This window comes from Coregonus clupeaformis, chromosome 10 (genome assembly GCF_020615455.1).
Source record: "Coregonus clupeaformis isolate EN_2021a chromosome 10, ASM2061545v1, whole genome shotgun sequence".
In the NCBI taxonomy this organism is placed as follows: domain Eukaryota; kingdom Metazoa; phylum Chordata; class Actinopteri; order Salmoniformes; family Salmonidae; genus Coregonus; species Coregonus clupeaformis.
The window spans coordinates 58,886,822-58,908,193 of record NC_059201.1 but is presented as its reverse complement, the minus strand read 5'-3'; the positions used below and the strand labels follow the sequence as shown (position 1 = coordinate 58,908,193).

Genomic DNA, 21,372 nt, shown 5'->3' with positions numbered 1-21,372 from the left:
GGGGTGCCACAGTCTATTCACAGCGACCAGGGGAGAAACTTCGAGTCACGGGTGTTCTCAGAGTTGTGTAGACGGTTAGGCGCGGAGAAGACGCGCACTACTCCGCTTCACCCCCAGAGTGATGGGCTGGTGGAAAGATTTAACAGAACATTAGCGCAGCAGCTGGCTATCGTCACCTCAAAACACCAGAGAGATTGGGACACCCACTTACTGTTTATTCTTATGACATGTAGGTTGGCTGTTCAAGAATCGACTGCATGCTCCCCAGCGCTACTAATGGTAGGTCGTGAGTTGCGCACCCCAGCCGAACGGACATTTGGCCACCCTCCTGATAACGACGACGCGGTTTTGCCCGGCCCGAACTATGTTCGTCATCTGCAGAACCGGTTAGAAGCGGCTCACACCTTCGCAAGAGAGCAACTCGAATGCAGGGTTGCGGCGAAAGCGCCACTATGACTCGCGCGCTAGGGGGAGGCACTTTGGAGCGTGAAAATGCGTGTGGCTTTAACGACCCGGTATTGTGTTCTGTGTTCGTGGGTGTGTTATTGTTCTCATGGGTGCTAGCAGGGGTTAAATATGCCAGGACAGACAGAAAGGTTGGGGGGGTTTTGAAATGCATAAATAGGGGCTACTGTCTCATCTCTCTCTCTTTTCGATTTGGGATCTTGATCTGCTCCTATGAGTCTGCCACTTAACTTTACATTGTGTATTTGTGTACGTTCGGAATTTAGCGGTGTGGGCGGTGCCCTGAACAATAGCCCAGTTTAGGAATAAACCTGTGTTCTGCCCTGCACATCTGGTGTCCGTCTCTTTTTCCTTTATGACCCAGCTCGGGTCATTACAATACAATAGAAACACTTATATATGAAGACAAAAATAATGGAATGTTTTTCTATATACCGCTACCAATATAGAAAACTGATCACAATACATTCAGCTTTAAGATAGTAGCGCCTCGGTAAAATCGTCTCTCTCTCATGCACCCGCACTGTCTGCACTAAAAGTCCACGCTACAGACTGAGCGTTGCCAGCCAGTTTACCAGCTCGTGAGCACAATTTTACAGAAAACCAATAACATGTAAAACGAACTCAGAAATCCCTAACAACTGGATTCTTTATAAAATCTCCTAGACAGAATCCAGTACAAGTAAGCTACTCAATAAACATAGTGTCTGTGATTTGTAAATCATTTTTACCTCAGCTAGCATCAAGCTAACATATACTCTCGCTCATTGTAAATCACATTCTTCTCTCACTCAGTTCGACACAAAAACAACACAAAACCTTTCCTGACGTGATAATACCTTGACAAAGTTGTTAAATAGCATGTTATTACATATTCTTTCAATATTAGAAAGTTTGGAAGTTCTGTTACATACCTGTAATAGTAAAAAGAACGGACACAAGTTTACGTCTGCAAAGATCTGGCGCTTTCTTTATTAAGAAGATGTTTCTAACTGACAGACATTGACGAGGATGAATATTCAAATATACAGTCTGTCAGAAGGACTCCAATAAATACATGAGCACATGATATCCCTTGGTGTAATGGGACTTAAATGGAGTTGTTTGTCCTTCTCTGGATAATCTGAACTGTACAGAGAACATGTCAATGTTTGCTAAGAAAATAGTGTTTGTGTGGTTAACAGGCTGCACAAGGCAGGCGATATGGACTGTGTGCTAAATTGTCCTTTAGCATCCATTAAAGGATATCTGTGCTAAAATGCCGATACAACAAGCTTTAATTTGCACAGCTTTCACTTGCAGACAACAACATAGAGTTTGACCCATTTACCAGACGTTGATTCCTCATCGCCCAGTCAACTGGAAAATGGATCTGCTGTCTATCCCCCAAACAGGGAGTTTATTATTAAGGTTAAAGGTGAATGCTTTCACAGGGGAGCATCCAATCCACTCCCTCTGTTTACTTCCTGTTAGAGCTATAATATCCCGTTGCCTATCTCTGTCTGGTTTGGCCGTGGCATAAACAGCTCTCTCTCTACCCTCTGTAATAATGCTGGCAGCCATGAAAGTGAAGACCCAGAGGCCTCTACTCCATCATGGCACATCTGTCTCCTTATTGAGCGTGAAATAGAGCTACTCCCCAACACTGGCTCAGGTCCACACCACTCAGAGACTGCACTGACAGACCGGTCAGCGAGACACAGGGAGGATGATAGATGGGTAAATTCTCAGAGCTTTCTGTTTCTCTATATCCTTCTAGACATTTCTCATATATACAGTGGGGGGAAAAAAGTATTTAGTCAGCCACCAATTGTGCAAGATCTCCCACTTAAAAAGATGAGAGAGGCCTGTAATTTTCATCATAGGTACACGTCAACTATGACAGACAAATTGAGGAAAAAAAATCCAGAAAATCACATTGTAGGATTTTTTATGAATTTATTTGCAAATTATGGTGGAAAATAAGTATTTGGTCACCTACAAACAAGCAAGATTTCTGGCTCTCACAGACCTGTAACTTCTTCTTTAAGAGACTCCTCTGTCCTCCACTCGTTACCTGTATTAATGGCACCTGTTTGAACTTGTTATCAGTATAAAATACACCTGTCCACAACCTCAAACAGTCACACTCCAAACTCCACTATGGCCAAGACCAAAGAGCTGTCAAAGGACACCAGAAACAAAATTGTAGACCTGCACCAGGCTGGGAAGACTGAATCTGCAATAGGTAAGCAGCTTGGTTTGAAGAAATCAACTGTGGGAGCAATTATTAGGAAATGGAAGACATACAAGACCACTGATAATCTCCCTTGATCTGGGGCTCCACGCAAGATCTCACCCCGTGGGGTCAAAATGATCACAAGAACGGTGAGCAAAAAATCCCAGAACCACACGGGGGGACCTAGTGAATGACCTGCAGAGAGCTGGGACCAAAGTAACAAAGCCTACCATCAGTAACACACTACGCCGCCAGGGACTCAAATCCTGCAGTGCCAGACGTGTCCCCCTGCTTAAGCCAGTACATGTCCAGGCCCGTCTGAAGTTTGCTAGAGTGCATTTGGATGATCCAGAAGAGGATTGGGAGAATGTCATATGGTCAGATGAAACCAAAATAGAACTTTTTGGTAAAAACTCAACTCGTCGTGTTTGGAGGACAAAGAATGCTGAGTTGCATCCAAAGAACACCATACCTACTGTGAAGCATGGGGGTGGAAACATCATGCTTTGGGGCTGTTTTTCTGCAAAGGGACCAGGACGACTGATCCGTGTAAAGGAAAGAATGAATGGGGCCATGTATCGTAAGATTTTGAGTGAAAACCTCCTTCCATCAGCAAGGGCATTGAAGATGAAACGTGGCTGGGTCTTTCAGCATGACAATGATCCCAAACACACCGCCTGGGCAACGAAGGAGTGGCTTCGTAAGAAGCATTTCAAGGTCCTGGAGTGGCCTAGCCAGTCTCCAGATCTCAATCCCATAGAAAATCTTTGGAGGGAGTGAAGACTTACAGAAAACGTTTGACCTGTGTCATTGCCAACAAAGGGTATATAACAAAGTATTGAGAAACTTTTGTTATTGACCAAATACTTATTTTCCACCATAATTTCCAAATAAATTCATAAAAAAATCCTACAATGTGATTTTCTGGATTTTTTTCTTCTCATTTTGTCTGTCATAGTTGACGTGTACCTATGATGAAAATTACAGGCCTCTCTCATCTTTTTAAGTGGGAGAACTTGCACAATTGGTGGCTGACTAAATACTTTTTTTCCCCACTGTACAAGTGATTTGAGAAAGATCTTTGCGTTGAAATAGACCTATGGCATTCCCTTCGTCCCGACAGCATATGTTACTGTTAAAAAATGTATGAATAAATAGATGGATTTGTTGCAGTTTGAATGTGTGCTTAATCTGGACTTCCCCATTATATATGTTTGAAAATGAATTGCTGTTAATCAACACAGGAAGTCTATGGTTTTACAAAGGTAAGCAGATCCTTTTGGCATGCAACCTACGTCTGACTGCCCCTACAATTGGGCTCACCATGGATTAAAGCAGTTTGTTTGTGTGTGTTGGCGGGCTGACAGCAATCACCCCCTTGAAAGAAACAGTGGGGACACAGTGGGAACAAAGCAAGGGCAAATTTAGTGGCCTCCCTTATCAGATAATAGCATTCCCAGCGGAAGTCAGACGAGAGCGCACAGACACTGGGATCAAAGGCAGAGAATGTAAAAAGTTATAGATACAAACTAATGGCTCAGTACAGCACCCCTCCAGACACAGACGCGTGCGAGTGAGAGAAAAGAGAGAAAGAGAAAACGGTCCTCACAAAACCTGATTAAAACATGTTGATGTTGCTTTGCCACTCCTGGAATAAAAAGACCCCCTGGTTACAGCTCGGCTTTTGTGATTCCATCTGTTCAAAACTGACAGTAATACAAAGAGGCGGATGCTTGTCCAAGAATGTTCAGCCAGTCAAGGTTTTTCTTTCATTCAAGCTCTAACTGTGTGCAGAGTAGTTCAGTAGTTCCTGTCTGTTGTGTATATACAGCATTTATACAAGCTACAAGCTATACTTTTTTAGCCATGCTAGCTATGGGTTCAGGATTCAACCCCAATTAGGAAATGTGTGAAATAGAAATTAATGAATGAGGCAAATATGTCTAAAAAATGGAATCCAACCAAATAGTCTGAGTTCATATTCCTTTACAGCTAGGCTGGCTATCTGTAGAGAAAAAAGGGTTATATTAATTCATCTTTGTCTGGTCCACAGAATTATTACTGACTCAGCCCCCAGATACCTATCCAATTATTTGAGACTGATATTGACTGGTTCAAATTTAAGAGTCTATCTGGTAAGAACACCTTTCTATATACAGGCGCTGTTGAGTGGATCAAACTACCACAACTTAAAGCTATACCTACCAGAACATATTTTAAATACAATGTCAAAAGTTGGCTGATGACTGAACCATAGAACCATTTTCATGTCTGTATCTATATAATGTATCTATGTCTGTACCACAATGGAAGTATATAATTTACTTTGTGTTATCCATGTCAACTTTTGAAAATAAGTGTATATTTATACAGTATATTTTTAAAACTGTCCGATAAAATCAATCAATCCATCAATCAACCCCAAATGTAATAATGGCCATTTATTGCATCACCTGTGATTGAGTGTGTAGAAACTAAGATATCAGTGCCATGTTCATTAGGCACCAAACGAAAGAAAACAGACCGAAATAGGATCCCTCGCTACCTGGACTTCAGTAATGCTTGTTTTTCTGCTGCATGCCCTAATGAACATGACCCAGGCCTGTACGCCAGTGTTTTGCAGTCCCATGGCTCACTCTGGCTAGTGTTTATCTATTCGTTGTTTCCCGTCCGGTAATGAGAGTGAGTGGGAGTGAGGTGAATAATTGCACGGGGCTCTGTGGCCCCCTGCGGCGAAACGTTCAACTTCCCTTTAAGTTTGTGTTCGGGGAAGGGGGGATTGAAGCTCTTTTCAAAAAGAAAAAGAAAACGTCCTTAATGGAATCCCTTTCCTCTCCAATCTGTCTTTTTTTTTGCACCTATTAATATTCTTAAAAAAGAAGAAGAGAAAAGATAGAGAAAGAGAAGAGGGAGAACTCCCACACTCTCATCCCCTGGTAGACGGTGGTGATGCGATGAGGAGATAGAGGCAGGGGTGTGGGAGGGAGAGAGGGTCCCTGTACACAGAGAAATGGAGACAGGCAGAACACCCCTAGGCCGAGGAAGGATTGTCTCACCCGCAGCCTCCATCATCATCATCACTCACACATGTCCGTGCGGACATACACAGACAACACATACGCACACACAAAAGCACAAACGCACACAGACGCACACACATAGACAAAGGATCATGTCCATAGCAATACATACAGAGACAGACACTTGAACCAAACCTTTGCGAAGTTTACATTAAAAGACAGAGGTTGGTTGTGAGTGCTACTGGATGCTAGCACATTTATACAGTTCTTCCATTTGTTCCAGTGAGTGGGTACTCCATGGGTGCTCTATGACCTTGTGTTTATCCACAGATGCCTATTACTCTGGGGCCATTAACCAGCCCTTGTTTTGGGGATGCGTCCCAAAATGCACTACTTTTGACCAAAGCCTATGGGCCCTGCACTATATAGGGAATAGGGTGCCATTTGAGATGCAGCCTGGGATGAGGTCGCCTTGTCTTTTTCCATCTTTTTTTTCTAAAGATAAACTGATGACACGCTGCATTAAAATTCTAATACAACAGAAGGGGCGGCACTCACATATGTGAGCTGTTGAGTGAATCCCAAATAGCACCCTATTCACTTTAAAGTGCACTACTTTTGCTTTTGACCAGAGTCCCTAAGTGCCCTGGTTAAAAGTAGTGTAGTATAAAGGGAATAGGGTGCCATTAGTGATGCAGCCATTGTTAGCATGCACTGTCACACACAGAGAAGGGGGCAGAGGGCTCTATCTCAAACCAGTGTGTCTCTGATGAGGTCGGGTCCTTTCATGAAGGCAACCAAATGTCCAAATGCTTTTGATTAAATTTGTCCGCTCCTTGTTCTTTATGTGTTTCTAGATGTCCTCTGCTAAGTGATCCGTTCCTCTGTTTGCCTTTGTGGGCCGTTTCTGTGTGTGTGTGTGTGTGTGTGTGTGTGTGTGTGTGTGTGTGTGTGTGTGTGTGTGCGCGCGCCAGTGAGGGCTGTCTCCCTCTCTCAGTGCATCTGTCAGGATGTGAGTAATGGGCCGATTATGCTGACAAACACACACAGGTGGCCACTATCGCCTTTAATCAGAGTCCCCAGATCTCCATCTCTCCCTCCCTTCCTCTCGCTCTCTCATTTTCTCTCTCTCCTTATCTCTTTCGTCCTTTCTCCTTTTCTTTCACATGCTATCTATTTCACACACACACACACACACCCACCCACGCACATATGGACACGCACGCAGGTTCACACCCCCACACAACCATTGAACAAGTCATAAACCATAGTGTAGCTTCAACACGAAAATGGACAGCACACAATGGCAGAAGACAAAATGAAAACATAACAAATGACAGATAAGGGGCACCATTTGAAATGAGTTGGGGCCTTCTTCACCATAATACAAAGCACTGAACGTATGTATGCATGTCTCTTAAGATATTCTCACATCACCACAGTCACGATCCACTAGCCGCAAGTCGTGTTTGGGAATGCGTGACAATTTATTGACCTTTATATTTCATAAGCAAGCGTGGCGTAAAGTGGCAACTTCATTTGCAATGGGATAGAAGCTGAAATTGTGAGGCAAATCAGGTTAGAGGGGGAAGCGTTAACAAAAAGGCGTTATAAAAATGTCCCCAGTGATGGATGATCCTTTAAATAAGAGGCACAATTGCTGGCTTTATCAGTGCAGGCACAGTGAGCGAGGGGAAAAGGCAATACATCTCATGTTTACAGCCAGGCAAAGGGAAGCTACTGGAGGCCTACAGCCAAGAAGTTGAATAGAACCTTCACAACCTTCAGTTCACGCCACTGACCAGACATAAACAAAGCTCTAACATTCTTCCTTTTCTGCTCTATGTATTTCTGCCCTTATGTACCAAAAAGAAGAAGAAACTCTTAATTGACCTACTCTAATATGGTAAGTATCAGTAAGAGATTGCCTTAGGGATGGCTTTCTCTACAAGACGTGTATATAGAACTAGATACAATAGTTAAGTACCTACAGCAGAGGCAAATCCACGGCAGGGCCAGGCCGGGCAGAGGCCCTGCCAGATTGAACACTGGCCCATCCAATCAGGATGGCTTCAAATAAAAATGGGTTTTAAATAAAATAAATGACATTGATTTGCTGTTTGTATTGTCGCCTGACTAATCAGAAATGTTGAAGATCTAATTGTTATATCACAATCATATGGTACCACTACCCCCCCCCCTCGCATGCTGACTGCACGTCCTTTGAAATGAAACTCAGTGACTCTTTGGTCTATGATGAAATAATCTCCATCTTCAACACCAAGCCTAGGCGTCTATGCCTTCTGCTGTAAAACATAAAACACACAAGAAAGGTAAGCCTGAATACTGTTCATTTATGATTTAGCCTAATGTTTTAATGTCTGCTTTGGAAGGCCAGGTTTTGCTGATTCAAGTGAGCTAGTGTATTCATACCTGCCGTTGTATTATGTACAGTTTATTGATTTCATGTTTTACAGTAGCGTTTGCTTATTCAAAGTGAGGCATACAGTTCAATATATAGGCCTGAAGTGTTTGTATTGTATTGTCATATGGCAAAAAGTGTGCTTAATGAAAACACTTTCAGGGCTCTCTCTCTCTCTCTCTCTCTCTCTCTCTCTCTCTCTCTCTCTCTCTCTCTCTCTCTCTCTCTCTCTCTCTCTCTCTCTCTCTCTCTCTCTCTCTCTCTCTCTCTCTCTCTCTCTCTCTCTCTCTCTCTCTCTCTCTCTCTCTCTCTCTCTCTCTCTCTCTCTCTCTCTCTCTCTCTCTCTCTCTCTCTCTCTCTCTCTCTCTCTCTGAATATGTACAGTGGGGAAAAAAAGTATTTAGTCAGCCATCAATTGTGCAAGTTCTCCCACTTAAAAAGATGAGAGAGGCCTGTAATTTTCATCATAGGTACACGTCAACTATGACAGACAAAATGAGAAAAAAAATCCAGAAAATCACATTGTAGGATTTTTTATGAATTTATTTGCAAATTATGGTGGAAAATAAGTATTTGGTCAATAACAAAAGTCTCTCAATACTTTGTTATATACCCTTTGTTGGCAGTGACACAGGTCAAACGTTTTCTGTAAGTCTTCACAAGGTTTTCACACACTGTTGCTGGTATTTTGGCCCATTCCTCCATGCAGATCTCCTCTAGAGTAGTGATGTTTTGGGGCTGTCGCTGGGCAACAAGGACTTTCAACTCCCTCCAAAGATTTTCTATGGGGTTGAGATCTGGAGACTGGCTAGGCCACTCCAGGACCTTGAAATGCTTCTTACGAAGCCACTCCTTCGTTGCCCGGGCGGTGTGTTTGGGATCATTGTCATGCTGAAAGACCCAGCCACGTTTCATCTTCAATGCCCTTGCTGATGGAAGGAGGTTTTCACACAAAATCTCACGATACATGGCCCCATTCATTCTTTCCTTTACACGGATCAGTCGTCCTGGTCCCTTTGCAGAAAAACAGCCCCAAAGCATGATGTTTCCACCCCCATGCTTCACAGTAGGTATGGTGTTCTTTGGATGCAACTCAGCATTCTTTGTCCTCCAAACACGACGAGTTGAGTTTTTACCAAAAAGTTCTATTTTGGTTTCATCTGACCATATGACATTCTCCCAATCCTCTTCTGGATCATCCAAATGCACTCAAACTTCAGATGGGCCTGGACATGTACTGGCTTAAGCAGGGGGACACGTCTGACACTGCAGGATTTGAGTCCCTGGCGGCGTAGTGTGTTACTGATGGTAGGCTTTGTTACTTTGGTCCCAGCTCTCTGCAGGTGATCACTAGGTCCCCCCGTGTGGTTCTGGGATTTTTGCTCACCGTTCTTATGATCATTTTGACCCCACGGGGTGAGATCTTGCGTGGAACCCCAGATCGAGGGAGATTATCAGTGGTCTTGTATGTCTTCCATTTCCTAATAATTGCTCCCACAGTTGATTTCTTCAAACCAAATACAATTTTGTTTCAGGTGTCCTTTGACAGCTCTTTGGTCTTGGCCATAGTGGAGTTTGGAGTGTGACTGTTTGAGGTTGTGGACAGGTGTCTTTTATACTGATAACAAGTTCAAACAGGTGCCAATAATACAGGTAACGAGTGGAGGACAGAGGAGCCTCTTAAAGAAGAAGTTACAGGTCTGTGAGAGCCAGAAATCTTGCTTGTTTGTAGGTGACCAAATACTTATTTTCCACCATAATTTGCAAATAAATTCATAAAAAATCCTACAATGTGATTTTCTGGAGAAAAAAATGCTCAATTTGTCTGTCATAGTTGACGTGTACCTATGATAAAAATTACAGGCCTCTCTCATCTTTTGAAGTGGGAGAACTTGCACAATAGTGGCTGACTAAATACTTTTTTCCCCACTGTAGGTGATAGACGATGTGTATTTCATTATGTTTGATTACTGTCAGACTCAGACAGTCGGCCTGTTTTGTCAACGGTGTTGTTGTAAGCGGTTGTGTAGTTGCACACTTCCGCTGCCTACTTGGCAATAATAACAGGCTTGTTTGTCAAGGAAAATGTGTTGTGTTTTTTTGGTCACATTTATCCTGTGTTATGTTTTAAATGATGCAATGTGATTGCACAAATTTTCACTTAAATGTCGGGCAGTGGTGTAATGAAGGTTACACTATTTTTTCAGTGGGCTTTGCATATACTCCTTAATCCCCACTGATGCGTATCAAAGTAGTGTAGTGGAGGTATACACCGTATCAATTATGTAGTACAATAGAGAAATCATGCACAAAGTAGCCTACACAAACACAAATCACGTGAAATATTTGGTAATATGGGTTTGAAAAGTGCGAGTGTGAAATCATAGCATAGGCCTATATTATACGGGCAGGTAATGCGGCTTGGCCGGTGCTGGCTGAGCCGCGAAAGTTGGATCAAAGATTTCAGCACCGGACAGCTCCACACTCCGGTACTGTATATTCTCTGACTTCTGATATTCTCATTCACAAGAGAATTTAGCATTTATTCCCATGTCTCATGAGTTCTACAGTTTAGCATCTTTGAGGCTATGAGGTTTAGGCCAGGGTCCTGACTCCATCCGGTAGCGATCACCATTTCCCCTATTGACGAAATAGACAATGCCTACAGAAATCATATGGCAAAGACTACAGCCTAGAAAAGTTATACCTGAATAGTAATATTAGAGTAGAAATATGTGGAAACCATAGTGTATGGAATTGAATGTAGGCTTTTTTTACCTCCGCATTTATCTTGTCCCTTAACATATCAGCCATAAGGGCCTATTATTTAATTCTGGATATCATGGTGGATGTATTTCGCATTGCCATGATTTTAGGTAATTCAGAGTAGCCTACATCTGTTTCTCATATAATTTTTCACACATGGCGCCTTTCATTTGCCAGGCCGTTTTGGCAAAATTAGAGTATACCCACTTCTCCATGCACCACAACTACGCCACTCATGTCAGGGTATTTTTGCTGGAAAATGTTGGCCCAGTCACTTTTACTCAGGCCCAGCCACACAGCAATTTCTGCCTACGCCTCTGACCTACAGCATAGTGTTCCTGGAAGGCTGACTTTTTTAATGAAAGGAAACATTTATAATAGTGAGACTAGACTACGCAGCATAGTGTTGTGAGTGACCTTTGTCAATTTGAATAGGGAAAATAATCCTTGGTCCGGATAGTCCGGATTGTCCATCTGTAGATGCACTACAGATGGTCAAACTATCAACAAACTATCTGTAGATAAGCAACTGCGTGCTAAGGTTATGGTTAGGGTTAGGTTTAGAATAAGGGTTAAGGTAATGGTTAAGGTTAGGGCTAGGGTTAGTAGATAGTTGAAATGTTACTGATATCTACAGATGGACTATATAAAATAAAGTGTTAGCGAATCCTTTATTTGTCAGATAAAAACAGGCTTTCCATTAGTATTTTTCTATAAAGCTTAGAAAACCTAGAGGTGTCTGCAGACCCTTTTGAGTTAATAAAAGGTTGAACCCAGAGGTAAGTCTAAAAACGAAAACAAACTTGCATATTAAGGGTTAAATGCTTTCCACTCTCAGGTGAAAAGGACAAATAATTGGATGAGAGTTTTGGCATTAGGAATGACTGTTTTATTTATAGTACATTTTACCCCTTTTTCATGATATCTAATTGGTAGTTACAGTCTTGTCCCATCGCTGCAACTCCCCTATGGACTCGGGAGAGGCGAAGGTTGAGAGCCATGCGTCCTCCGAAACACGACCCTGCCAAGCCACACTGCTCGCTTAACCCGGAAGCCAGCCGCACCAATGTGTCGGAGGAAACACCGTCCAGCTGGCGACTGAAGGAGTCGCTAGAGTGCGATGGGACAAGGAAATCCCAGCCGGCCAAACCCTCCCCAAACCCAGACAACGCTGGGCCAATTGTGCGCTGCCTCCTGGGTCTCCCGGTCATGGCCGGCTGTGAGACAGCCTGGGATCGAACCTGGGTCTGTAGTGACGCCTCAAGCACTGCGATGCAGTGCCTTAGACCGCTGTGCCACTTGGGGAGGCCCAAAGTTAACGTATGTGCCACTTTGGTGCCACTTCTTTTTTTTAAATTGTTTTATACTTTACTGGACTTAATTAGGATGCAATGCGTGAGTAATTAAAAAGTTAAGGTTTTTAGTTGGGAAAAAACACTCATATTCCGAGATGACTCGAACATCGATCAATAAGATCAGTTTTATATATCCGTGAATTCATTGTCTATAATTTGTTTTGGGAAACTATCAATATTAATTATGTTTTCAAATGTGATTTTCAATAAATATTTGATAAGTGCACCACCAGTGTGTTTTCCTTATTAAAAAGAGGGGAAGTACAAATTAGATTTCATCATATCATTCAAACAGAGATGTGCTGATGGCAATACATGGGGCAAGGAATCAAATAAACTCAAACAGATCTGAAACAATAGGACAAACAATTGGATTCCTTCAAGGCAGAAAGTCAGCAATGCAACTGGACATAATGATATCTGGTCGAAGTGGAGGATGTCTTGTAAAAGAGAACTGACGATATTGGAAGTTTGAATAGTTATCTTGAAAACATTATCTTGCTAGTTCCTGGGAGACAGCCTAGTGGCCACAATTCCACGACTTCCTGTCAAAAACCACACATAATTCCCTGTGATGTTGATAAAACCGTACTAACCATTCTTACCTCATACTCTTCCTTAAAGCCATAGCCCTGGCCACACTTCATCTGGGTAATGTGTTGGAGGAGGTCGGCTACACGGATGGCCGGCTGGAACTGGCCGGCCTGGTAGGACATCTCCACCGACTCACAGCCCCCGTACGGGTACGTCTGGATGGTCAACGACGGCTGGGCCATCTCACTATGGCTGCTGTCTGTGGAACAAGGAGAACACACTCAGTATCCACTTAATCTGTGACATCATCATGAGAGAGCGTTGTTGGGTTTGGAAGTGTTTAATCGCATAGTGAACAGCCTTTGTGGTAGAATGATTCAGTGGAACATTCATTAAGATACACTACATGACCAAAAGTATGTGGACACCTGCTCGTCGAACATCTCATAAAAAAAATCTAAGGCATTAATATGGAGTTGGTACCGTCTTTGCTGCTATAACAGCCTCCACTCTTCTGGGAAAGCTTTCAACTAGATGTTGGAACATTGCTGTGGGAACTTGTTGCCATTCAGCCCCAAGAGCATTAGTGAGGTCGGGCACTGATGTTGGGCGATTAGGCCTGGCTCGCAGTCGGCGTTCCAATTGTATACATTTTTTAAAATTGTATTTAACCTTTATTTAACTAGGCAAGTCAGTTAAGAACAAATTCTTATTTTCAATGACGGCCTACACCGGCCAAACCCGGACGACGCTGGGCCAATTGTGCGCCGCCCTATGGGACTCTCAATCACGGCCGGTTGTGATACAGCCTGGAATCAAACCAGGGGGTCTGTAGTGACGCCTCAAGCACTGAGATGCAGTGCCTTAGACCGCTGCGCCACTCGGGAGCCCCAATTCATCCCAAAGGTGTTCGATGGGGTTGAGGTCAGGGCTCTGTGCAGGCCAGTCAAGTTCTTCCACACTGACTTCCACAATCATTTATGTACGGACCTCGCTTTGTGCACAGGGGCATTGTCATGCTGAAACAGGAAAGGGCCTTCCCCAAACTGTTGCCACAAAGTTGGAAGCACAGAATCATCTAGAATGTCATTGTATGCTGTAGCGTTAAGATTTCCCTTCACTGGAACTAAGGGGCCTAGCCCGAACCATGAAAAACAGCCCCAGACCATTATTCCCCCTCCACCAAATTTTACAGTTGGCACTAGGTATTGGGGTAGGTAGCGTTCTCCTGGCATCCCAGATTTGTTCGTCGGACTGCCAGATGGTGAAGCATGATTCATCATTCCAGAGAACGCGTTTCCACTGCTCCAGAGTCCAATGGCGGCGAGTTTTACACCATTCCAGCCGATGCTTGGCATTGCACATGGTGATCTTAGGCTTGTGTGCGGCTGCTTGGCCATGGAAACCCATTTCATGAAGCTCCCAACGAACAGTTCTTGTGCTGACATTGCTCCCAGAGGCAGTTTAGAACTCGGTAGTGAGTGTTGCAACCGAGGACAGACGTGCTACGCGCTTCAGCACTCGGCGGTCACATTCTGTGAGCTTGTGTGGCCTACCACTTCGCGACTGAGCCATTGTTCCTCCTAAACGTTTCTATTTGAAGGGGTGTCCACATACTTTTGTATATATTTTATAGCGTATAACGAAATCTCTTGTTTTCATGAAATGTTGTTCTCCCAAACATTGGGAGAATTCTTTAAGTGAAGACCTCTCTAGCTCTCTGGAAAGTCTAGAAAAACTCATCACATTGAAAGCATGAGATCTTCAAACTCTTACAGTTGACTCTCCACAGACCCTGTTGCTAGACAACGGCCTTCCTCTATCTCGCTGCTACTCAATCATTAATGATGATACCTCAAAGTTAAATGGGTAATCCAAGAGACACTTTACTTCACTATTTGATTGGTTTGAAAGACATTCTTGTAATTGAGTCTTCCGTAGATTAGGATTGGAGAGATTGAAGTAGTTTATTGCTTCTAATGAGTCCATTAAGAAGAGTAATGGGGAGATGAATGGCAGAGAAATTCTCAATTTTACAGGCATTAAATACCTAAAGTACCATTGCAAATGTGGTAGGGTAACATTACCCCATGTTTTATTAATGTGGCTATTTGCATCTTAATTATCTCAAATTCATTACACACTTAAAGTGATTCTCTGCTTGAAAAAGTGTAATCCATTCAAAACATTGTGTGCTACAACATAATGAAATATGAGTAATCTTGCAAGACTATTACAGCTATATCACTCCGAGTAAGTACAAGCCACAGGGAGTGAGCAGATGAGCAGTACTACCATATGTTGTGGTGGAAACAATTACTTTGCAGTCACCATCTTCTAAAATAGCTCAAAGGTTTCTGAAAAAGACACACACTGCTGCCCATCAAAATCAAAGATTATGAGTGAAAATATTAGTAGTCTATGACCTTAGGAACCTCTCCAACAGTCTGTATAGGGTTCAACTGCTAATTAAGAAAATGGAAAGCAAGGTTATCACTTTATCCTATGTTATTACATATACGTGACACAAACTTATGCAACCGGAGCACAGTCTCATCTCTCTAATTAATGTTATTTCCTGGTAATGTTCTATCAGGCCGTGTTTACATTTCTGCTCATTACTTACACATCTCCATTTCCCATCGCTCCGTTTCTCCATAATTATTACTGATGGGAGATGGAGATAAACACGACACACATGTACTTAGCCATGTAAAGGGGTAACGTTGGTTTAGCGTTAGCATCTGTTTACATTGAGGTGGGTGAGGCGGGAGGCCTAGGCGTGGGACAGGGAGCAGGTACTGACTGTACACTGGAGACAGTAGAGGTCCACTTAATCCTACTCAAAGTGCCCCCTCTACAGCCCTATCAGTGCAGACCTAATTCATTATTCATGTGTTTTTGACTCCGCAGCAAGATAATATCTCAAAGTGGCAGCCCAGTGGGTATATTATGTTGTAAATATTACCAAGAAACAGACTCGATCCGTTTGAAAGCCACTGAAATGCAGAGCTGTTAATGCTTGGGGCTGCGTTGAAGGTCAAATATGCATTTAGCCAGCCATGAAATGTATTCGTACTGTCTCCGCTTGGCTGTAACTTAGATTAAGATATCTCCATGCTAATCATTTGATTTATTGACCACGGAAGGACCTTTTTGTTGCTTGAAAACATATGCTTTTCATGACTTCATTATTATGGATCACAGATGCATGAGCACCAGTCCTGGCCTCATGTGATCACATGCCGTGGCTCAGTGAGTTATCAAATGAAACACGGGACACACACAGATGTTGGCATGTTTGAACTAGAATGGCGCTGGAGGAATAGTGTTCGTTTTACGGGTTCCTGACCAATTGTGCTGTATTTTTTGCGCTGATCTTTTTTTGTACATAATGTTTCCACCAGTGTTTCCTATGACCGAAAAGAGCTTCTGGACATCAGAACAACTATCACTAATGTCGATTTGGACGAGGACTTCTACTTCAATGAGTCAGAGGCTAAAATACATTGATTATCTCGGACCAGGCCCAAATCCCTGACACTCGAAGAAGGAAGAGACGGCGCTATAAAGGCCGGCGTGCGGGATACCTGATGAGACTACGTCGGAGAGTGAATTAATCACCTCTAAATCGCGTCTATTGGCGAATGTGCAATCACTAGATAATAAACTAGATGAGCGCCGTTCGAGACTATCCTATCAATGTGATCTGAAGAACTGTAATATCCTATGTTTCTCCAAGTTGTGGCTGAAGAAGGACATGGTAAATATAAATCTACTTTATTTTTTATTTATATATATGTTTTTGCAATATAAACATACACAGACAAAAGACAACAGAAAGAAACACCTGCCCAGACCCACATGCTCCCACCGCCTCCATCTCCAACAAGGTTCTGCTCACCTGAGTTAGAACACCTCATGATAAACTGTTGACCATCCTATTTACCAAGAGAGTTTTCATCTATATTTTTCATAGTTGTGCATTTACCACCACAAACCGATGCTAGCACTAAGACCATACTCAACAAGCTGTATAGGGATATAAGCAAACAAATAAATGTTCACCCAGAGGTGACGCTCCAAGTGGCCAGTGACTTTAATGCAGGAAAACTGAAATCCGTTTTACCTAATTTCTACCAGCATATCACCTGTGCAACTACAAGCAAAACAACTCTAGATCACCTTTACTCCACACACAGAGACGCATACAAAGCTCTCCCTCACCCTCCATTTGGCAGGTCTGACCATAATTCTATCCTGCTTACACGCAAATACTCACACAGGAAGTACCAGTGACACGTTCAATAAGGAAGTGGTCCGATGAAGCGGATGGTAAGCTACAGGACTGTTTCACTAGCACAGACTGAAATATGTTCCAGGATTCATCCGAGGCATTGAGGAGTTTACCACATCAGTCACCGGCTTTATTAATAAGTGTATCAATGACGTCATCCCCACAGTGACCATACGTACATATCCCAACCAGAAGCCATGGATTACAGGCAACATACGCACTGAGCTAAAGAGCTGCTGCTTTCAAGGAGCGGGACACTAATCCGGACGCTTATAAGAAATCCTGTTACGCCCTCCGATAAACCATCAGACAAAGCGTCAATACATCACCAAGATCGAATCCTACTACACCGGCTCTGACGCTCGTCGGATGTGGCAGGGCATGCAAACTATCACGGATTTAAAAGGGAAACCCAGCCACGAGCTGTCCAGTGAAGCGAGCCTGCCAGGCGAGTTAAATCCCTTCTATGCTCGCTTCAAGGCTAGCAACACTGAACCATGCATGAGAACACCAGCTCTTCTTGATGACTGTGTGATCACGCTCTCCATAGCCAATGTGAGTAAGACATTTAAACAGGTCAACATTCACAATGCCGCAGGGCCAGAAGGATTACCAGGACGTGTACTCAGAGCATGCACTGACCAGCTGGCAAGTGTTTTCACTGACATTTTCAAGCTCTCTCTGACCCAGTATGTAATACCTACATGTTTCAAACAGACCACCATAGTCCCTGTGCCCAAGAACGTCAAGGTAACCTGTCTAAATGATTATCACCCCGTAGCACTCACATAGCCATGAATTGCTTTGAAAGGCTGGTCATGGCTGACATAAACGCCATCATCCCAGGCACCCTGGACCCACTCCATACCGCATACCGCCCCAACTGATCCACAGATGATGCAATTTCTATTGCACTCCACACTGCCTTGTCGCACCTGGACAAAAGGAACACCTACGTGAGAATGCTGTTCAATGACTACAGCTCAGCGTTCAACACCATAGTGCCAGCCCTCCAAGCTCATCACTAAGCTAAGGACCCTGGGACCCCTAAACACCTCCCTCTGCATCTGTATCCTGGACTTCCTGACAGGCCGCCCCTAGGTGGTGAGGGTAGGCAACAACACATCCGCCACGCTGACCCTCAACACAGGGGCGCCTCAGGGGTTCGTGCTTAGTCTCCTCCTGTACTCTCTGTTCACGCACGACTGCAAGATGGAAGAAGGCACTGACAGAGTTTTACATTATTACCTCAGGAAATATTTTGTGTCATTACACACAGCCGGGAATAACTATTGGATATCAGAGCGGCGGTAACTCACCAGAACTACCAGCATTACGACCAGGAATACGAATTCCCCGAAGCAGATCCTTTGTTCGCTCTCTCCAGAGCAATTGAACTGATTCCAGAGGCCGACCCAAAACATCGCCGGCAGAGGAGAGGCACTCGAGGCGGCCTGCTGGTTCGACTTAGGAGGCGCGCACACCACCCACCGCTTCCGAGTATATTACTCACTAATGTTCAGTCTTTGGATAACAAAGTTGATGAGCTCAGGGCAAGGATTTCTTTCCAGAGAGACATCAGGGCTCTCTCGGGATACTCTGCCGGAATCGGTCCAGCCAGAGGGATTCTCAGTTCATGGTGCAGATAGGAATAAATATCTCTCCGGGTTTCAGAAGGGCGGAGGTGTGTGTTTCATGATTAACGACTTATGGTGTAATTGTAGTAACATACAGGAACTCAAGTCCTTTTGAGCACCCGACCTAGAATACCTCACAATCAAATGCCGACTGTATTATCTCCCAAGAGAATTTTCCTCCGTTATAGCCACGGCCGTTTATATGCCCCCTCAAGCCGATACCATGACGGCCCTCAAAGAACTTCACTGGACTTTATGCAGACTGGAAACCACATATACTGAGGCTGCATTTATTGTAGCTGGGGATTTTATCAAAGCAAATTTGAGGACTAGGCTGCCGAAGTTCTATCAACATATTGACTGTAGTACTCGGGCTGCTAAAACACTGGACCACTGTTATTCAAACTTCCACGATGCTTACAAGGCTCTCCCCCGTCATTCCTTTCGGCAAATCTGACCACGACTCCATTTTGCTTCTCCCTTCCTATAGGCAGAAACTCAAACAGGAAGTACCCGTGCTAAGGACTATTCAACGCTGGTCTGACCAATTGGAATCCACGCTTCAGGACTGTTATGATCACACAGACTGGGACATGTTCCGGGTAGCTTGCAGAAATAATTTAGACGAATACACTGATACAGTAACTGAGTATATCAGGAAGTGTATAGGAGATGTCGTACCCATTGTGACTATTAAAACCTACCCTAACCAGAAACCGTGAATAGATGGCAGCATTTGCGCAAAACTGAAAGCGCAAACCACCGCATTTAACCATGGCAAGGTGACTAGGAATAGGGGAGAATACAAACTGTATAGTTATTCACTCCGCAAGTCAATCAAACAAGCAAAACGTCAGTATAGAGACAAAGTGGAGTCGCAATTCAACGGCTCAGACATGAGACGTATGTGGCAGGGTCTACAGACAATCACAGACTACAAAAGGAAAACCAGCCACGTCGCCGAGACCGACGTCTCGCTTCCGGACAAGCTAAACACCTTCTTCGCTCGTTTTGAGGATAACACAGTGCCACCGATGCGGCCCGCTACCAAGGACTGTGGTCTATCCATCTTCATGGCCTACGTAAGTAAAACATTTTAACGTGTCTGCTGTCACCACATTCTTCAAGATGGCCACCATTGTTCCTGTACCCAAGAAAGCACAGGTAACTGAACTAAACGACCATCGCCCCGTAGCACTCACCTCTGTCATTATGAAGTATTTTGAGAGACTAGTCAAGGATCATATCACCTCAACCTTACCTGCCAACCTAGACCCACTTCAATTTGCTTACCGCCCCAATAGATCCACAGACGATGCAATCGCCAGCACTCTGCACACTGCCCTATCCCATCTGGACAAGAGGAATATCTATTTAAGAATGCTGTTAATTTACTATAGCTCAGCATTCAACACCATAGTCCCCTCCAAGCTCATCATTAAGCTTGAGGCCCTGGGTCTGAACCCCGCCCTGTGTAACTGGGCCCTTGACTTCCTGATGGGCCATCCCCGGGTGGTGAAGGTAGGAAACAACACCTCCACTTCGCTGATCCTCAACACTGGGGCCCCACAAGGGTGCGTGCTCAGCCCACTCCTGTACTCCCTGTTCACCCATGACTGCGTGGCCAAGCACGCCTCCAACTCAATCATCAGACGGCACAACAGTAGTTGGCTTGATTACCAACAATGACGAGACAGCCTACAGGGAGAAGGTGAGGGCTCTGAGTGTGGTGCCAGGAAAATAACCTCTCACTCAACGTCAACAAAACAAAGGAGATTATCATGGACTTCAGGAAACAGCAGAGGGTGCACCCCCCTATCCACATCGACGGGACCGCAGTGGAGAAGGTGGAAAGCTGGAAAGCTTCAAGTTCCTTGGCGTACACATCACTAACAAACTGAAATGGACCACCCACACAGACAGTGTGGTGAAGAAGGCGCAACAGAGCCTCTTCAACCTCAGGAGGCTAAATAAATTTGGCTTGGCACCTAAAACCCTCACAAACTCTTACAGATGCACAATTGAGAGCATCCTGTCGGGCTGTATAACCACCTAATACGGCAACTGCACCATCTGCAACCGCAAGGCTCTCCAGAGGGTGGTGCGGTCTGCGCAATGCATTACCGGGGGCAAACTACCCGCTCTCCAGGACACCTAGAGCATCCGATGTCACAGGAAGGACAAAAAGATAATCAAGGACATCAACCACCCGAGGCACTGCCTCTTCACCCCGTTATCATCCAGAAGGCGAGGTCAGTACACGTGCATAAAAGCTGGGACAGAGAGACTGAAAAACAGATTATATCTCAAGGCCATCAGACAATTAAACAGCCATCACTAGGACATTAGAGGCTGCTGCCTATAGACATAGACTAGAAATCACTGCCGACTTTAAGAAATGGAACACTAGCCACTTTAATAATGTTTACATATCTTGCACCACTCATCTCATATGTATATACTGTATTCTATACTATTCTACGGTATCTTAGTCACTTTAATAATGTTTACATATCTTGCATTACTCATCTTATTTGTACAGTGGCTTGCGAAAGTATTCACCCCCCTTGGCATTTTTCCTATTTTGTTGCCTTACATCCTGGAATTAAAATAGATTTTTGGGGGGTTTGTATCATTTGATTTACACAACATGCCTAC

General features: G+C 43.9%; 1 protein-coding gene across 15 annotated transcripts in view; it reads right to left on the bottom strand.

The window, feature by feature from the left end:
* ptprt (protein tyrosine phosphatase receptor type T) overlaps positions 1 to 21,372 on the bottom strand; it is a 449,458-nt gene that overhangs the window by 69,318 nt on the left and 358,768 nt on the right. For 11 of the 15 annotated variants that reach the window (XM_041888816.2, XM_041888817.2, XM_041888819.2 and 8 more), the window contains one exon: positions 12,843 to 13,039. In XM_041888816.2, coding sequence (XP_041744750.2) covers positions 12,843 to 13,039 — 197 coding nt within the window. The remainder of the gene's footprint in view (positions 1 to 12,842; positions 13,040 to 21,372) is intronic. The other 4 variants (XM_041888818.2, XM_041888820.2, XM_041888830.2 and 1 more) reach the window with 1 other exon arrangement.